Source organism: Cherax quadricarinatus, chromosome 72, assembly GCF_038502225.1.
Source record: "Cherax quadricarinatus isolate ZL_2023a chromosome 72, ASM3850222v1, whole genome shotgun sequence".
In the NCBI taxonomy this organism is placed as follows: Eukaryota; Metazoa; Arthropoda; class Malacostraca; order Decapoda; family Parastacidae; genus Cherax; species Cherax quadricarinatus.
Genome location: NC_091363.1, coordinates 7,008,821 through 7,029,715, shown reverse-complemented (window position 1 = coordinate 7,029,715; position 20,895 = coordinate 7,008,821). Strand labels below are relative to the sequence as shown.

Below are 20,895 nucleotides of genomic sequence, written 5' to 3'. Positions count from 1 at the left end.
GATGCTATTTGGTCGATGCAATCATAGCAGACTTTAGGATTTTGTGTTATACATTGTTTGCTTTATATATAATGGAAGCAGCCTTCCTGATATTATGGTTATGATTTCTTACATACTAGAAAACTACTGAACTATCCTGTGTATATGTGGCAAATTTCTTGTGTTCAGTTACTCCACTGAATAAATTTCTATCTGTTTATCTTATGTATGATTGGTTGCAGTCCATGTAAGGAATTTCATACATGTATACACTAGGGATATTAAGGAGGGTTCATTTTTTCAATCCGCTCATTACACAACTGCCTATTTTGTTAGGTTAAATAAAAAAAAATATGAGAAGGAATTACATTTTTTATGATGATCTTGTGCTTGATTTTGAAGTAAGGAGTCAACTGAACTGCACAGTTGATGAATGAGAGACCTATGCAACACTTTAGTATCTTTACTGTGAAAATAATTAGCCAATACAGAGAAGAATGATGGAAGATGAGGAGTTTAGTACATCAATCTTGATAAAAGTGCAGCATATGAATGGAGAAAGGGCTTATATACTGCAGACAGGTGAGGCAATGTAGTCTGAAGTGCTGTCACTATGGTAAAATCCACAGGTGGAAGTAGGTCATGCTTATAGGTTAGGCAAGCATAGAATTTCCAATATCAAGATCCCATCTAGACTGATGGACTCTAAACACATCAACTCCAGGCAGAGGGACTGATTACCTTCAACTCCTCATCTTCCACCACTCTTCTCTGTACTGAACTGAGGAAACTACTGGCTGGTGAAACATTTTCAGAATAAAAATACCCAAGTATTGCACAAGTGTCTCATTCATCAACTTGTCGGTTTTCTGAACCATTTAGAATATAACAATGAACTGCCCAGTGATGGTGCTGCAGTGCACAGTGTTGTGGACTGCACAGTTTGAGTATGTGTAGAAATAATCCAATAATTACACTTTTCTTAGTCTGGTCAGAATGGTAAGTGAAAAAAGTAAATAACAGGCCAAATTCATAGACTTATGGTAAACCATGGGTGCCAACTGATTACTGAAGTATATAAGTGCATCCAGGAAGAGAATTATTAAATTTGCAAAATATGCCAAACCTGCATTGGTTTGGCATCTTTCTCGAACATTACTTGAAATTTAGCAATCTAACAGCCAAGCTAGAACTAATGTACAGTAATATGCACTCATTAATATAGCATAATCCTGCATAGCATAACTAAAATCACTTAAATTTAATTAAAATTATTACCATTAAGTAAATATACTATATTAATATTCACAAGTTCTCCCATCACTGCTGATGTCTCAGGAGCATACCATAACCCTAGTGATTAAGGTTTGAATGTATTGTACCTGGGACTATTTTGATTGATACTGGGACTATGTCAAAATCATTCCTCTCCAGACTTGAGATTTTACAGAATGGTAACCAAATCCAATATGCCATGATTCCCTACAAATTTGAAGTAGTGGTGTGGTTCAGTACATATTTTTTTTTTTTATCAGACTGGCCGATTCCCACCAAGGCAGGGTGGCCCGAAAAAGAATAACTTTCACCATCATTCACTCCATCACTGGTTCAGTACATGCTTACTAAAAAAAAAAAATTCACTGAAGCAACTAGGAGTACAGTGTTAAGGAATATTTTCATTTGCATCCTGGCTGAGAGGCTTTTGGCATGCTCAAAAACTTGAGTTTATTTTACAAACATTTGACCTCAGTTAGACCAGGAATCAAATCCATGTCAATAATATTCACAGTCATGCCCAAGATTTCAAAGTATGGTAATCAAACCCATAATGCCACAATCCACTATATGTGGGTTTAGTTACCATACTTAATTCAATAGCTCTTTATCACTCACTTGACGTTTGACACTTGAAGAAGAATTGGTACTTCTTGGTCTTCCCAATGCAGGTAGGCTAGATGTCTGTAATGATCATTATTTAAATTATAATAAAACAATTAGGGTAAAGTATAACATAACACACATTTTGTCTCAATTTAATGGTACTGTATACACTGTATTATACATAAATTTACACAAATGATCAATAGTTCAGAGTCATGCCAAGATAAGCGCTGTACCTAATGTATTACAAATTAAAGGACTGTTTTTAATGCAAGGATAACAAATATTTTTTTTAAGTACCATGGACAGAATGCTTTGCTAGCATTTGCCAAATTCATTTAGTTTTTTATCTCGTACCTGCGGTAAAGCAAATGATTTGTCCTCATCTTCAATAGCAAATGTTAAGGGCAAACTTCTATAGTTATCATCTCGCTTGTCAAGCTCTTCCATTAGAAATCTGAGGAAAGAAGAAAAGCATCATCACTGCAGATCTATTTAGTAATGTAAAACATATTCTTGGTTCAGTAATTAGTGAAGACTCCATCTAATAAATAGAACCAGTGACAATTTTTGCATCAATACAGTAATTAATTAAATACAGTACATGAATTGTAAAGAGTTTAGCAACCATCACATTGTAATGAAACTATCTTTTTTTTTTATTTTACAATGGTTTTTGCTTTACTCTTTCTGATAAGTAGTCACAAAATAAATTACTGAATTAAATAAAATAACAATTATTTGATATTTCCGGCATGAGCCACTGTGCATATACACACACACACATAAGAAAGAGAAAGAGACAAACACACACACAATGAATGACTTGGTATGGAATGTTTTTTCTTTGAGTAAAACATAATGACAGGATGAGATAATAATATGTAAATCTTTCATTTTTGTGGACCACCTTAATGAGCATCTATACAAGAAATGGGCATACATACCAGGGGAAATGAACATCCATATAGGTAATGGGCACACATGCTAGAAGAAATAAACAGTTATATAAAAAATGAACAACCATGGGGAAGGGGGGAAATAGACATTCATCATGGGGAAGGGGGAAAACTGGCATTTATTTTGAAAGAAGTGTGCATTAGTTCTGAAGGAAATGAGCATTCATTCTATCACGTATTAGCAAGTTCACTGTATCAACAAGCAATTGCTGTAAAATAAACTGACACTGTAGTAGAAATTGGGAACATGTGATAGGATCAACAAAGGTTCACTTACTTTCTTTCCTTCCTTAGTCGTCGTACAATCTTCTTCACTTGATAAACACGATTCACCAGCATTTCATTTTCCTTCAAAATAGTATACAAAAATTAATATTAAAAGAATATTGAAAGTGTTAAATAAGTTAATAACTAATACATATTCATTAATTAAATTACTTACAGAAGTACAAAAATGGTTGTTTGCTCCCAAGTCATACTCTTGCTAAAACAATGTACAATATATATACTGTATATCACAGTGCTGGAGAGATGGGGTAAAGAAAGTTTTGTATGCAAGGGGCATGGACATCAAACAGGCATGTGCAAGCATGTTAGACAGGAGTGAATGGAGGCAAAGTGGTTTTTAGGCTTGACGTACTGTTGGACTGTAACCAAGATAACATTTTATGAAGGGATTCAGGGAAACTGGTTAGCTAGACTTGGAATCCTGGAGGTGGGAAGTACATTGTCTTCACTTTGAAGAAAGGGTGAGGGTATTGCAGTTTGGAGGGGCATCTGGGCTGTTATGTCAGCATGCCTCTGGCAAGACAGTGATAGAGTGAGTGATGCTGAAAGTGTCTCTTCGTTTTTAGATCACCCCTACCTTGGTGGGAGACAACCAACAAGTTAAAAACAAAAACAAAAATAAGCTAAATCTACATAATGTACTGTATATAGGTGCCAATAATGTGTGTGCCCTCAAGTCATTGTAAAAAAGATTGTATATTGTGTATGAAATATTTAAATAAAATTTTACTGTATTTCAACCCCTGCTGGTTGATGCATCATAACTGTAAGACCATATTATAAACAACATTATAGGCAAGTCTTACACTGATAACTGTTGATTATTACTATTATAATAAAAAAGAAGTGCTAGTGATAACTGTTGAAAATCAAATGAAATCAAATCAAAGTTTATTCTCTATAAGGGTTACAATGCGAGGTTTACAGATTTTGGTTATAGTGTGGTTTACATGTAATAAAATACTAATTACAGAGGGGGCCACTAGAACACCTAGCATGGCTAGGTATTTCGGGCAAACTTAGATTAATCCTTAACCCTAAATTATTACAAATTGCGGAGTAAGTTGACTAAATACTAAGTGACTAAATACTAGTTTGTGAGTTTAGCAATGTGAATGCTTTTGTTTTGGCACAATACAGTTTCTATATTGGAGTATCACAGGCAAACTTGTGACTAGTTAGGAATCATTATTTTAAGATTAAGATACGTATTTCTGTGCTTACAGTCAAATGGGTGAGTAAGTGTGAACCACCAGGTGGTTTTTATGTAGTTAGTTGACGGGGTGTATCAAGTGGGTATAATATAATGCTAATAATGATGAGAGTTATGTTTTAACCAAATATACAACTTTTTTCCTAAAACATGTTACATAGGTGTGAAAATGAGAAAAAGATATATAATGCAATGACACTATTATAATTAAACAAACTTAAAACAATGGCAGCTTATACACTGGTGTTTGACTTAAAGTAAATGCTACATAATGCACAAGATGTAATTGAAAAGTGTACTGGAATATGCCATAGTTATACCTGGAGTATACCTGAAAAGGGTTCCGGGGCTCAACGCCCCCGTGGCCCGGTCTGTGACCACGCCTTATGGTGGATCAGGATCTGATTAAGAGATTAAGCTACTGAAGAAGTTTACCTTATTTTTATTACTTAGCATAAAAAAAAAGACATGTTCCATCAGTTGTAAGGGAAACACTAAACCCATAAGGATCGTACTATGTGTGAAGGATGGGAGACTATCAGATGTGATTCAAGAAATCTATCCTATGATAGATTTAATTCCTTGAATCAAGAAGCCTTCCACAGAATCGATAACTAGTAAGTTTATTTATGTACAGGTACACATAAGTACAATTATCATACATAGTGTAAATTATCTAGGATAGCCCCCCACCCCCCGGAAAAAAAAATAAAGTCGGACAGTGGCAAATTTCCATTGGGGTCATTGAACTTTTCAACCCTTACCTTCTGAACACAACTGCACCGCCTTAAGATGGCGTTATATTTCTTATAGTACTTATCTTCAGTACTATTTTCCAGTGAAGCAAACCCTGGCATGATATTAGCCTCGTGTTGAGAGTTATCCTCGTCTTCCCCGGCACCAGCAAACATCGTGTTGTTATTGTTGGCTTTAAGGGTTCCCATGGCAGGACACTAAGTTGTGGTAACACTGATGGCTAGATTATCATGGGGGAGCGCTAAACCCGTAGGGATTATACAGTGCCTGTGGAGGGGTTGAATGGAAGGTATTCAGACTCAATTCAGAAAACTGGAGCTCAAATTCCCTATATCAAGAGCCCCTCGATGGCTAGGTTGTACGTTGGGTTTAAAGCTCAAGTAAGGATTTTTTCCCATATCTTGTCAGCATCACCATAATATTTCTCAATAGTGCCCTCATCTCTTGGTGTGAGGGACAGGGATCACTTCACACTACGGACGAAACGTCAGGTGTTTCCTTACACTTGCCGTCCCTGTTCACCTAGAAGTACATGGATACCTGGGTGTTAGTAGATTTTTGGGGGACCTGACGAGTTGTTGGAGTGTGAGCAGGGTAATATTTTGTGAAGGGATTCAGGGAAACTGATTGGCCGGACTTGAGTCCTGGAGGTGGTAAGTACAATGCCTGCACATTAAAGAAGGAGTTTAGGATATTGGCTGTTTGGAGTGACATCTAAACTGTCATATCTAAGCACCTCTGCAAAGACAGTGATTATATATGAATGTTAGTGAAAATGTTAAACGATGGCGAAAGTTTTTTCTTTCTTTTTGGATCACCCTGCCTCGGTGGAAAGTTGCCGACGTGTTAAAAAAAATACAAAGAGGCTCTTGAACTAAATTGGATTCAGTCTTAACTTCTTTGGGTTGAACTTGAAAACCTTCCATTATCTCAGGCCCTGTATGGCTACCAGTTTAGCACTGACTCCATGACTCTCTTCGAGGAAAATTCCTTTATTATTATAATCATGGTGAGCGCTAAACCCGTAGTATTATACAGCGCATGTGGGGGGATGGGAGATATTCAGGCTTAATTCAGGAACTGGAGCACAGATGCAATTCCCTAGATCAAGAGCCCCTCACCAGTGTCAAGGAACCTCTCTTGAGGGGTAAGTTCCTTCATGTAGGTGAAGAGCACAACAAAAAAAATGTATGACACCTATGGGTTTAGCACTTTCCATAAATATAAACCCCATCATTATTATAATAAAAAGAATTGCTAAACTCACTAGGGTCATGCAGCACTGCAATATATAATCCCCATGAATATAATACAGTAATAATAATGGGAGTCCCTATTGTCATGTCTGTTGTAAATGGCATGTTAGTGGGTTTTTGTCCTTAACAACACTTTATAAAATGTAATCACATTGAAACCTTTGCAAAGAAATAAAATTTATTTGTTTGTTTGGTGATTGTGTTGAGAATATGTTGAAATTTATGTACCCCTGTTGCTAATTATTGCTGCATTTTTTTTTACTTCTCAGCCATTTTCTACTGAGGCAGTGAACCTGAATAAAGAAGAAATGAAAGTTCTTCTCATTACATTTAGTAATTTATAGATAAGGGGTTACTAGCCCCTTGCTTCTGGCATTTTAGTCATCTCTTATGACATGCATGGCTTACAGAGGAAAGTCTTTTTCACTTCTCTTTGGAGATGAAAGAAAATAAATAAGAATAAGAATTATTAAGAATACAGAAGAAAATTAAAATGGGTGTACAGTATACATATATGTGTACATGTATGTGTAATGTTGATAAATTAGACACATGTGCAACTCTTGGGTATCTTTATTAAGGAAACGTTTCGCCACACAGTGGCTTCATCAGTCCATACACAGGAGAAGCTTGAAGAATAGGAGGTAATAAAGTTGGTAGAATTTCCGACAATATGTAAAGTAAAAGGACACAAGTGTAACTAATGTGACATTTATTGTGGCAACGTTTCGCTCTCCAGGAGCTTTATCAAGCCATTACAAACAATACATGGACACAGAGGGTATATAAAGGCTCAGAGTGAGGTGCAATACTAGTGAGGTACCATTTCGATGTTCACTAGTGGTAGTAGTAGTAGTAGTAGTGGTAGTGACAAAAGTAATACAATATGGTAGAGCAATTAATTCGTACATGAGTAAAAGGAAATAAAAGCTATTACTTGGGTAACATAAAAATAGGTTGGACAAATGTAGACTGGAAAGAGGCAGCTTGTTTCAGTGTTCACTCTCTGTAATGTGCTTTGTGTAGTATAACAGTAGAGACTATGTGATGGCAGGGTTTACTGTTTTCAGGAGGATTCTTGCTAAGACTTCGGAGATGGTGAAGCTGCCGTTGTTTTGTTTAATTGTACCTCACTAGTATTGCACCTCACTCTGAGCCTTTATATACCCTCTGTGTCCATGTATTGTTTGTAATGGCTTGATAAAGCTCCTGGAGAGCGAAACGTTGCCACAATAAATGTCACATTAGTTGCACTTGTGTCCTTTTACTTTACATACAAGAATAGGAGGAGAATGAGGTAATCAGTCCCTCAACCTTGAGTCGATGTGGTCAGTCCATCAATCTTGAGTAGAATATGGCATATGAGCGGAGAAGGAGCTTATAAATCGTAGGTAGGAGAGGTGCAGCAGTCATAGCTGGTGTCACATTTGCCCAATGTGGAAGTAGGTCGTGCCCAAGGGTTAGGCAAGCGAAGAATTCCCAAGTATTAAGATCCCAAGAAGTTGCAGTGTCTGACAGGATTGTAGATGAATGTGACACCACCTATGACTGCTGCACCTCTCCTACCTACGGTTTATAAGCTCCTTCTCCGCTCATATGCCGTATTCTACTCAAGATTGATGGACTGACCACATCGACTCAAAGTTGAGGGACTGATTACCTCATTCTCCTCCTATTCTTCAAGCTTCTCCTGTGTTTGGACTGATGAAGCCACTGTGTGGCGAAACGTTTCCTTAATAAAGATACCCAAGAGTTGCACATAGTGTCAATTTATCAACGTGTCGGTTCTGTGAACCATTCATCTACAATGTGTAATGTTACCCAAGTAAGATTTTTTTTTTTTTCAACAAGTCGGCCGTCTCCCACCGAGGCAGGGTGACCCAAAAAAGAAAGAAAATCCCCAAAAAGAAAATACTTTCATCATCATTCAACACTTTCACCACTCACACATTATCACTGTTTTTGCAGAGGTGCTCAGAATACAACAGTTTAGAAGCATACACATATAAAGATACACAACATATCCCTCCAAACTGCCAATATCCCAAACCCCTCCTTTAAAGTGCAGGCATTGTATTTCCCATTTCCAGGACTCAAGTCCGACTATATGAAAATAACCGGTTTCCCTGAATCCCTTCACTAAATATTACCCTGCTCACACTCCAACAGATCGTCAGGTCCCAAGTACCATTCGTCTCCATTCACTCCTATCTAACACGCTCACGCACGCTTGCTGGAAGTCCAAGCCCCTCGCCCACAAAACCTCCTTTACCCCCTCTCTCCAACCCTTTCGAGGACGCCCCCTACCCCGCCTTCCTTCCCCTATAGATTTATATGCTTTCCATGTCATTCTACTTTGATCCATTCTCTCTAAATGACCAAACCACCTCAACAACCCCTCTTCTGCCCTCTGACTAATACTTTTATTAACTCCACACCTTTTCCTAATTTCCACACTCCAAATTTTCTGCATAATATTACACCACACATTGCCCTTAAACAGGACATCTCCACTACCTCCAACCGTCTCCTCGCTGCTGCATTTACCACCCAAGCTTCACACCCATATAAGAGTGTTGGTACTACTATACTTTCATACATTCCCTTCTTTGCCTCCATAGATCATCCATGTGTTTATATAGAAGATCCTTGGGGCTAGTGACTGTATGACATCATGGGATGCGCATGAGTGAGTGGGACCCGCTACCTCGCTCTCACTCCACGCTTAGACATACAGCAGGCAGTAACACGGCAGGCTGGGCAGACACTGTACTTCCCATCTCCAGGACTCAAGTCCATATTATTATTACTGGACTCAAGTCCAGCCTGCCAGTTTCCCTGAATCCCTTCATAAATGTTACCTTGCTCACACTCCAACAGCATGTCAAGTCCTAAAAACCATTAGTCTCCATTTGCTCCTATCTAACATGCTCATGCATGCTTGCTGGAAGTCCAAGCCCCTCTCACACAAAACCTCCTTTACCCCCTCCCTCCAACCTTTCCTAAGCTGACCCCTACCCTGCCTTCCCTCCACTACTGATTTATACACTCTCGAAGTCATTCCAATTCCTTCCATCCTCTCTGTATGTCCAAACCTGTTATCTTCAAAATTCAGAAATTCTTAATTTTTATTTCTTTGTAAAGTTTACAATGTGAGGTTTACATATTACAAAATATAAAGTACAAAGAAAGCCACTAGCATGCTTAGACATTTGTATGTTTATGTGAGAGAAAGAAAGACACCAACAATCTTACCATTGTGTAAAACAATTACAGGTTTCTGTTTCACATTCATTTGACAAGGGCAGTAGTACCTCCCTGGGTGGTACTACTATCCCCTCTTCTGTTTTAAACTGTCAAATCCATTCATTCCCTAGGCTTTCTCATCCTATTAACCTCACTCCAATTTTGTTTTTATTCTCAGCAAAATTTGACAGAACCTCACCCACTCTCTCATTTGCTTACCTTTTACACTTCCTCACCACTCTCTTTTACTCTCCACCCCCCTTATATCACTTCTGCTTTGTAAAATCCTTTCATATTTTAAATATTTCTTCAACGTCATTACCTATACTCTCACTAGTCCATCTTTCTCCCCATAGTTGCTTATATCTTACTCTAACTACCTCCTCCTTTAGTTTGTAAACTTTCACCTCTCTCTTGCTGATGCCATTTTCCTTTTGCTCCATGTACCTCTTACTCTCACTGTAATGATCTGATATATATATTGCCCCTCTATAAACATGAACATCCAGAAGTCTACCTTTCAATCTTTTATCCATCAGTACATAATCCAACAAACTACTGTCATTATGCCCTATATCATATCTTGTATATATGTACTTATCTCGTATATACTTATTTATCCTGTGTATTACATATTACCAAACCCTTGGCACCCCAAGCTTACCTACTACACCTTCTACAAGTTTCTCCCATTTTAGCATTTTTTTCCCCTACTACAATTACTCTCATATGGGTCAAAACTCTCTAAACACTCACTCAACTCCCAAAATCTCTCTCCTCTACACTCCTCTGTTCTCCAGGTGCATAAACAATATAACTTCACTTTTTGCCTCCGACCATTATTTTATTCCACATAATCCATGAATTTATTCATTTATATTCTCTCATTTCCTGCCATAACTGATCCTTCAACATTATTGCTACTCCTGCCTTTGCTCTTTCTCAGATACTCCTGACCTAATCTCATTTATTTCTCTCCACTGAAACTCTCCTACCCCTTTCAGCTTTGTTTTGGCTTGAGCCAGGGCATCCAGCTTTTTTTCATTTATAACATTCACTCAAATGAAAAAAATAATAATTGGTAGGTGAGTAGGGCAAGTAATTCCTTAGGTTAGTATTTTTATTTACACATTATTTGATAACTCACTATAATTACCATATTTTGAGACTAGTAGGCTCCCAGGGATGATTTTCTAATAATATATACGTACTTATCTCATATATACTTATTTATCCTGTGTATTACATATACGTACAGTACAGTATATTTATTCTCTAAACTACAACACCAACCAAGCATATGCAAAACAAAGGCCATTGGTAAAAAAATACATACATGTATATATACAGAGTAAATGAAGAGTTTTAAGACCAGTTATGGTAATTACGCTACATTTTTAATAGTGGGAGACGGCTGACTTGTTGAAAAAAAAAAATAAACAGACTATATAAAATAAAAATAAGGAAGTTTTACATCAGGGAATGTTTGATTTATAGGTTTTAAAGTAATGCAGCCATTATCAAGGGGAATTATACACAGACACGCACTTGGCACTTAGTTGGTAAATAGGATGAAGGTCTAACTAGTCTCTAGGTAAGTGGAATTTTTAGTGTAAGATATTCAGTAAAAAATTCTACAGATAAGATGGAATAAGGGCAGACATATTAAGGATAGTGATAAAACTGAAGGTCATAATGAGTTAGAAATCCATATAAGAGAACTAATACATAAATGCAAGTGAAAAGTGGTATCAGACAATGACAAGTATGTGTAAGACATGTGCAGTACTAAGATACTTTTTGAGATGTTTTGCTCTAGGAGCCTTCTCAATGTATTGCTTATGCTCCTTGGAGCCAAGCGTCTCCTTGATAAATATCCTGCTACTGCACATTTGTCCTAACATACATACAGTGATAGATTCAATGTAACTATCCTTCAATTAGTTTCAGCTTCAAATGCTTTAAAACTGAGTGACTTGGTTTTACAAAACATACTAATAGGTAGAATACAATGAAGTGAGATCTTCAAAAAATTAGGATGATAAAGTGCATGAACAGCAAAAATAGAAATGGGGAAATAGGAAATTAGAAATTGTTGTATCACTCAACTAGTCCTAATACCAATATTATTTTTTTTTACCTCATATGCTTAAGCTATCTTCTCTACATATACTATTTAGATTTAATTAGGTTAACAGTAATTAAATATAACCAATTACAACACACAATAAATGCAATAATGAATAAAGGCAAGACTATGTTTTCATGCATGAAAAGAAAATGAGGAAACCACCAAGACTTGAGGAAGGATGGGAGTGAAAACCTAATGTTCACATATTAGTGTCAGTCACTAATTTCATGTCTGCATAAATAACTCATTATGACTGTAACCAGGGGAGCAAGGAGCTAGTAACCCCTTCTCCTGTATACATTACTAAAGTTAAAAGGAGAAACTTTTGTTTTTCTTTTTTGGGCCACCCTGCCTCAGTGGGATACGGCTGGTTTGTTGAAAGATGAAAGATTGTCATCAGATATAAACATGAAAACAGGTCATTACCACTGTAACTTGTTCAGCTATCAAAACTCTGGCCCAGTCTCTGGGCCCATTAAGTACCTCTGTAATCTTTTGAATACCACCCATGGGATGGGTATTGGGTGCATAATAGATATTAAACTCACTTTATTCATCAGTCTTTGAGTCATAATGGATGTTTGCTTAGAATGATTGGTATTATAATGGAAGTGATGTAGTCCATGACAGTCAGAAATCAACAAGTAGGTGCTGGAGGGTAGTACAGGCACACAAGTAAGGCAGGGACAATGTGTGGCTACAGGAAGGTAAAAATGGCAGTTGCATAAGATAGAAAGAAATAAGGCAATGAAAAAAGTGTACATGGTCAGAACTGCAGAAATGAAAAATAAGAGCTAGCAACAAATGAAAGAAGAACTTGTTTAGTTATGGAGGAAGAAGAGTGGGGAGAAGAATAAGAATAAAAGTAGAGCAGAAGTGAGAGGGGTGGAAGAGGAAAAAGTGAAGGAGGGAAGGTAAAGGGGAATGTGTGGAAGGGAGGGGTAGGGTTAGCAGGAAGAGAAGAATAGAGAAAAAAATGAATAGGGGACTCTTGTATTACAACAGGTAAGTGTAGAATGTGCAATATGACGTAAAATTATTTATCTATATTTGCAGGCATGGGCCTGTTTCTTAACTGACCTACATTTATTTTCAATTAATAAAATGCAAAATAATAATAAACAGAATCTAAAAGCGTGATATTAATGAACAACTCTAAATCAATTCTAATAAGGGTATAAGCAAGAAAGAAAATTATACCTAATACATCTTTTCATTCATCCCATTAACACTATATAATTTTAATTTAGAAAGTGGAATGATAAAAACATTTGAAATAAGCTTTTATATTAAAATTTTATAACCGTCATTGCTATATAAAAGCTGTTATTTTAGCCACCCACAGACAGAATACCTAATTGCCATTTTTTCAAGTACAGTACCTAAATCTTTACTAAAAGGGACAAATTTTACTTAAGAGAAAAATTACCTATTATCCAGATCCTGGGATAGAAATGAGCATACATGTGAAAAATTATTACAATTTTTTTTTTTTTCAACAAGTCGGCTGTCTCCCACCGAGGCAGGGTGACCCAAAAAAGAAAGAAAATCCCCAAAAAGAAAATACTTTCATCATCATTTAACACTTTCACCACACTCACACATTATCACTGCTTTTGCAGAGGTGCTCAGAATACAACAGTTTAGAAGCATATATGTATAAAGATACACAACATACCCCTCCAAACTGCCAATATCCCAAACCCCTCCTTTAAAGTGCAGGCATTGTACTTCCCATTTCCAGGACTCAAGTCCGACTATATGAAAATAACCGGTTTCCCTGAATCCCTTCACTAAATATTACCCTGCTCACACTCCAACAGATCGTCAGGTCCCAAGTATCATTCGTCTCCATTCACTCCTATCTAATACGCTCATGCACGCTTGCTGGAAGTCCAAGCCCCTCGCCCACAAAACCTCCTTTACCCCCTCTTTCCAACCCTTTCGAGGACGACCCCTACCCCTCCTTCCTTCCTCTATAGATTTATATGCTTTCCATGTCATTCTACTTTGATCCATTCTCTCTAAATGACCAAACCACCTCAACAACCCCTCTTCTGCCCTCTGACTAATGCTTTTATTAACTCCACACCTTCTCCTAATTTCCACACTCCGAATTTTCTGCATAATATTTACACCACACATTGCCCTTAGACAGGACATCTCCACTGCCTCCAACCGTCTCCTCGCTGCTGCATTTACCACCCAAGCTTCACATCCATATAAGAGTGTTGGTACTACTATGCCTTCATACATTCCCTTCTTTGCCTCCATAGATAATGTTTTTTGACTCCACATATACCTCAACGCACCACTCACCTTTTTTCCCTCATCAATTCTATGATTAACCTCATCCTTCATAAATCCATCCGCCGACACGTCAACTCCCAAGTATCTGAAAACATTCACTTCTTCCATACTCCTCCTCCCCAATTTGATATCCAATTTTTCTTTGTCTAAATCATTTGATACCCTCATCACCTTACTCTTTTCTATGTTCACTTTCAACTTTCTACCTTTACACACATTCTCAAACTCATCTATTAACCTTTGCAATTTTTCTTTAGAATCTCCCATTATTACAATTATTACAATACAGTATATTAATGTAAGGCTCTAAATCTATGTGGAGCAATCAGCACTGTATGATAATGGAATTACCAACATCAGAGGTAAAAGGACAAGCCAGCAAACTAAATTGTATTGGATATGATGTTGAACTGTTATAGGGTTACCTAGTTTCCAGATTTGGTTGACTGTTGGCTGTGAAATGTCATGTCTACAACAAATAAGTACCCAATCATTTAATGTAAAGAATGAGAGGATTTGTTGGCCTAGGCCAGGAGTCCATAGGTAAATTTAAGATAACTCAGTACACACTCAGATGAACTGAAATTCAAAACTTTTGTCCACATCTGAGGCCCAAAGACATTATTCAGAGGAATCAGAAGTGAGAACAGAGGTGGGTGAGAAAGGTTAGTGTTTATGACAGTACTGTGACTTGGAAAATATGTTGCTGGGATCTTGCTTAAGTGGTTGATAAAATGTCAGTGCTTTGAAGATGGTGGGTCTATTTTTAAACACCTGCCTTTGTCTGGTGATAACAGAAAATGGCTAGCTCTAGATAGAAAGGTCCAGCCTGCTATTAGTGCCATTCTGAATCACCCTCCTGGTTTTAATTTTATAATTCCATATAAAGAAAGAAAAAGAAACGTGGCCCCTGATGAAGTACTGTATAAATATGCTGTGATTTGCAAATCACTCAGAACAAATACCTTTTTGATATTCCTCATTTCTGCCTGAACCTCTATAAAAGCAATGCAAATAAAAGGGTGAAAAAATATGGAATAACTTGTCAGATAAAGTAAAAAAATTGTGACTTTCTTAATGAATTAAAAAAAAATAAAAGTGTACTAAACATTTAGCCTGAAACAATTTCTAGTATAATTCCTTAAATTGTCATTACTATATGCATTTTACATCCCAGTTATAAATTATACCATGTTCCCTTTCTTTTTTTTTTTATATAATATCTCTAACTGTAGTTACAATATTACTTCCATATTTTTTTTTTTTTTATTTTGAAAATAAATTTAACTTTAACACTGAATCTTAATTTAATGTCTTTCACTAAATGCACAATATTAGCTAAAATTTGTAATACGTATAGTACACATTACCAGTGTATAATTTTATATACAATGTCCACTATAATTTGTATTTTTATATTTTTAGCATTCACCCTAGTTTTAAACTAATAGACATGCTAAGCATAACCATTTATTGTTAATTGTTAACCTGCTATTGTAATTCTAATGCATCTTTTAGGGAAATAAAATTATTTTTAGATTATATACTGTACCAAAGAAATTATCAGACATTTTCTAGCTCCTACAGGACTAAAAATGTTGCATCTCCAGCTTGCCTCACACTAGTATAGTAAATCAAAATCAGCAAAATGATTAAGGTGGATCAACACTGAGCCTCTGCTTTCAATAAGTTTTTATTTATGGGGAAAAGTAGTGGCAGCTCTTAAAACCATCTCCTCAGCAGAAGCTTCACTGACATTTTTTGTGAACCCATCAAAAACTTCAAGACTTCAATCCCTTTCCCCTCCAACAAAAGTGGCTTTTTACAGAGATCGTATGGCAGAGAGTGGACAACTTTTATTGTTGTGATTAATAATAGATTGTAGGTAATCAAGAACTCACATGAGGATTGTGCTGTTTTAACAACTTCCTTACTTTATTAAGAGCACCCAAACAATTTTAGGTACAATAATAATACTAAAACAGTATATCATTTGTTTTCCCATTTTCATTGTATTAATAAACATCCACATCAATTTACAATCGCTTACATAATATTCTGGCCCCAAAGCATTAAGAATTGTAGTCCTATAAATTATTTAAACACACTGTTATTAAAATATAATAACTGTTTTAGCTAACAATTCACTGGTAACAATATAATCTTTTAATATAAAATTTACATATGTCATATATGGTACAAACCTGGTACCAATTTAACAGCTAAAAATTACTTAAATTAATTTTCAATATAAACTGTATACAATGCCAGGCACTCCAACATTTAACAATCATACATAATGTTTACTGCACTGCAAAATAAACATTTTCTACAATATCCAAATTCATGGCAAGGTTACATTAATGTTAGAAACTATAAAAATTTATCCTGAGAGCAAACAATCTCTCTTTCACAGATAGACACACACATACATGCAGAGTACAGGCAGACAGACAGACACACACAAGCAAACAGACAGACAGACATACACACACACACACTGGGCCAGGATCTGTGACCTGACTCCTGCACCAAAAATAAGGTGAGTATGTGAGCACACACACACACACACACACCTACCTGCAGCCAGAAACAGAAGAGTACAAAGAGATGAGCACATGTTTGGAGTGACATTTAAATTGTCATATTTGGGCACCTCTGCAAAGACAGTGATTATGTGTGAATGATGGTGAATGTGTTGAATGATGGTGAAAGTGTTTCTTTTTTGGGTCACCCTGCCTCAGTGGAGAAACACTTTCACCATCATTCACACTATCACTGTCCTGCCAGAGGCACATATCCATCTATCCATTTGAAATTATCAGTTTTACAATAAGTCATTAAAATATTTAAAGTTTTGAAACATTTAAAATAAGACATGAATTACTTGATATTTTACATGAAGATTCAGTTTCAACAAATGTTACATAAAACTACTGTTATTTAAATATGGACAGCCATTTAAACAACAATAAATTTATTATCATTCACAGGTCATGAATACAAAAAAATAACATAAAATGAGATGTAGTAAAGTAAGAATTACATTAATTCATTACTCAGCAAGTATCCTGAAAGTTTCTATTAATATAAAAGTTAATTCTCATATAAACTTAAAGCACTTTTGTTTATCATGTGGAAGTCTTGTCTTAAAGAGAACAGAGTCCACACGATATTGTGTATTTAGAAGAGGGTTATAGCCATAAACCTGAAACAAAAGACAGTGATTGTCAGTTAAACTAATTTATATTTGCTGCAATTAAAATAAAGTTACTCAAGCAGGACAAACCCTTAATGGGAATTTATGCTATTCAGTATAGTACAGGTTTCCCTCACTTTATTTGAAATCACTATTATATGTTGTCCTATTTCTATTAGTAATTCTATATGCAAAATGCATACAGAATTACTAATAGAACAATTGCTGCAACTTGCAAAGCACATAAAAGATTTATATTGTGCACAATTAAGTGTTAATGGCACCATGGAGCTTAATATAGCTGCCATGGATCTGAAATGCATCTCCTGCATAAAACAAGAAAAACCTGTATCTATATTTCTATGTCAATTTCCTTCATTAGCAATAAGGTGAACTGTGACACTTGCATTTTTTAATTAATTTACAAAGTAAAATAAGAAAAGACATCAACTGTATCTAAGTAGTATATAAAAAAGCCTGATATGTACATCTGGCAACAAGGTGGCTGAACATAACTAGGAAGTGTTCAAATCTACCAGAATATAACTCATGTTGAAAGAAAGATTTGCATCGAGAGTACAAAGAACTCACCTGAGTAAAGAAGTTTATGCAACTATGACGCTCTGTAAAATGCGAGTCATCTTCAGACAAGGAAACTGGGCAACCAGGACAGCGAAATGTCCAACGTGAAGTAACCTGCAAATTGATGGGGCACCAATTTATTTAACATGTTATTTAAAAATAATGCCATTTGAATTATAAATCATCATCTTTCAACAAACTGGCCATATCCCACTGAGGCAGGGTGGCCCAAAAGAAAAAGCGAAACTCTCTCCTTTGAAATTTAGTGATATATACAGGAGTAGGGGTTACTAGCCCCTTGCTCCTGGCATTTTAGTCACCTCTTACGACATGCATGGCTTACTGAGGAAGAATTCTGTTTCACTTTCCCATGGAGATAAGCGTAAATAAACAAGAACAAGAACCAATAAGAAAATGGAAGAAAACCCAGAGGGGTGTGTATATATATGCTTGTACATGCATGTGTAGTGTGACCTAAGTGTAAGTAGAAGTAGCAAGATATATCTGAAATCTTGCATGTGTTTTTTTTTTTTTCAACAAACCGGCCATATCCCACCAAGGCAGGGTGGCCCAAAAAGAAAAACGAAAGTTTCTCTTTTTAAATTTAGTAATTTATACAAGAGAAGGGGTTACTAGCCCCTTGCTCCCGGCATTTTAGTCGTCTCTTACAACACGCATGGCTTACGGAGGAAGAATTCTGTTCCACTTCCCCATGGAGATAAGAGGAAATAAACAAGAATAAGAACTAGAAAGAAACAGAAGAAAACCCAGAGGGGTGTGTATGTATATGCTTGTACTTGTATGTGCAGTGTGACCTAAGTGTAAGTAGAAGTAGCAAGACATACCTGAAATCTTGCATGTTTATGAGACAGAAAAAAGGACACCAGCAATCCTACCATCATGTAAAACAATTACTAGCTTGAATTATAAATACGCACACAATAAATTTTTGTTAAGCATAATTTGCTTTACATACACTACCTCTTTCATAGAAAACTGTTCAAAACAAACTTTCAAGAGTAAAGCAAGTATGATGATTCTGAGCTTTTCAACCAAAAAATGTCATAAAAGTTTTTAAAATAACTAGGATAAATTCAACAAGGACATCAGTGATACCAAAGCAATAAATTTTTTGTTCCATCACTTCAGTGTTTTGATGTGATATGGCATATGATTTTAATCCTATTATAAATTTTAGAATTCAGTGGTAACTTGACTTACAAGATTGTTTACAATTGGCTTGTGGAATATTAGAAATACATATATTCCAAATATTTTGCAATTTGTGTGAGAGTAAAGGGCAAGACATTTTGCAAATGTTAAAAACTTAGCAACTTTATTTTTTTGTAGAATAACTAAAGATAATTACATGATTACCTCCAGTGAGAACATCGCACTAGCATTGTTTTATAAGTACCAAGTCCCAAAACCACCTTTCGTTGTGCCATTTAGGCCAGGGTTCTTGCCAAATGTCATTTTAAGTAAATATTTTTTTTTTATCATAACTCGGACTCTGGCTCGCAACTCAAAGTAAAAAATCGACCGAGCAATGGCTCATAACTCTGGAAACTCGTAAGTTGGGCCACTCGTAAGTCAAGGTACCACTGTAGTACCCCCTATTTCTAGTGGCAGCTCCAAGGGAAGGCAAGAGGGGGGTTCAACCCCCATAGTCTTTATTAGCACCTCCTTAATGCCACCCCAAATAAAAATAATAATGACCCAGCTTCAAGGCAAGTCCCCCTAGTCCAATCTTCTAACCAGACTGCTGTTTCTAAGCCCGTTTTGGAATGGTCACCGACTATTTCCTTTTTAATCCTCTGAGTTTAAAAAAACAAAAAAATTGTACTTGGATCCAATTCCTCTAGTTGGGTCACTGGTTTGGACATTTAAGCAGCTATCAGATCAGGTCATGTCATAGGAAGGTTGCAAACTAAGTCAACACATTGGCCTGGAATCCTGTTGGTGTGTTACCAAGTGGGTATCAAGTAGTGTGGCACTATGGTATACACCATCTTGGCACTATATGAGTACCATGTGGTTTAGCACTATGTGGGCATTGCATAGTGTGGCACTATGTGGGTATCACATAGTGTGGCACTATATGAGCATCATGTGGTGTAGCACCTTGTGGATATTATATGGTGTGGCACCATGTCAATATTACATGGTGTAGCACCACATAATATCTACATAGTGTAGCACCATGTAATATCTACATGGTGTGGTACCATATAATATCTACATGGTGTAGCACCATGTAGATATTACATGGTGCTACACCATTGTGTAGATATTACATGATATGACACCATGTGGATATTACATGGTGTAGCACCATGCAGACACCATACAGTGTGATGACAGTGAATGTTTTTCCTCTTTTATGTCACCTTAAGTCGGTGAAAAATGTTCATTGAGGCAAAAAACAAAAAATAAAAGCAAAAAAAAATCAGATGACATCTTTGAGCACTCTTACCTTGACAGGTGGTTTTCTTGTTATATGTGAGACTAGAAAGTTCATGGCAATGTCTTCACAATTCACATATTCATCCACTTTGTCTCGTATGGCTTGTGGCATCACATGAGAATACATGCTGGCATAATATTTGTGAAAAAAGGCAGCACCTACAATAAAGAAAGTATAGGTACAATAAAAAAAAAGATATAAAAATATCAAATCCTATGATTTTAAAAGACTCATGGGTAAACACAGGACATGTTTATTAGAATATGTTTTAGTGTTTGTTCACATGTCTTATTAAACCATTACCATAGTTCATACCATCAAATTCTACAGTATGTAAGAAAAATATACATGTGGTAATTGGGACATTTATTAAGCATATCAGGGCACTGGAAAATGTGTAAAATAATGAGCTGCAGTACTGTAGTCTCTCCATTTACATGAAGGATGAGTGGATGCTGGTGGATGGTCTCACAACAGGAAATGAACTTGTGACTATTATTGTGTACCAGAATGATAACCAGTCTGTCAACTACTGTATTTTATGGCATCAAAGATGCTATTTTTCTCCCAAAATAAGTCTTGAAAATTTACCCAGCATCTTGGAGGCCAAAGTACCATTTACACATTT

At 36.2% G+C, this 20,895-nt stretch overlaps 2 protein-coding genes and 1 long non-coding RNA gene across 6 annotated transcripts in view; 1 reads left to right on the top strand and 2 right to left on the bottom strand.

The window, feature by feature from the left end:
• Window positions 1–5,408, bottom strand: part of LOC128705177 (uncharacterized) — a 21,155-nt gene extending 15,747 nt beyond the window's left edge. The window contains exons 1-4 of the mRNA XM_053800387.2: window positions 5,085–5,408; window positions 3,097–3,167; window positions 2,218–2,317; window positions 1,873–1,938 (exon numbers count right to left, since the gene is read on the bottom strand). Of these exons, the coding sequence (XP_053656362.2) occupies window positions 1,873–1,938; window positions 2,218–2,317; window positions 3,097–3,167; window positions 5,085–5,264 (417 nt within the window). The 5' untranslated portion in view covers window positions 5,265–5,408. The remainder of the gene's footprint in view (window positions 1–1,872; window positions 1,939–2,217; window positions 2,318–3,096; window positions 3,168–5,084) is intronic.
• A 189-nt stretch (window positions 5,409–5,597) lies between these two features.
• Window positions 5,598–20,895, top strand: part of LOC138854872 (uncharacterized) — a 27,880-nt gene continuing 12,582 nt past the window's right edge. Inside the window, exon 1 of the long non-coding RNA XR_011394023.1 lies at window positions 5,598–5,729. This is a non-coding gene — a long non-coding RNA (uncharacterized lncRNA). The remainder of the gene's footprint in view (window positions 5,730–20,895) is intronic.
• botv (exostosin like glycosyltransferase 3) overlaps window positions 16,009–20,895 on the bottom strand; it is a 39,228-nt gene continuing 34,341 nt past the window's right edge. For all 4 annotated transcript variants that reach the window (XM_053800383.2, XM_053800384.2, XM_053800386.2 and 1 more), the window contains exons 10-12: window positions 20,277–20,425; window positions 17,810–17,914; window positions 16,009–17,227 (exon numbers count right to left, since the gene is read on the bottom strand). In XM_053800383.2, coding sequence (XP_053656358.1) covers window positions 17,123–17,227; window positions 17,810–17,914; window positions 20,277–20,425 — 359 coding nt within the window. In that variant the 3' untranslated portion in view covers window positions 16,009–17,122. The remainder of the gene's footprint in view (window positions 17,228–17,809; window positions 17,915–20,276; window positions 20,426–20,895) is intronic.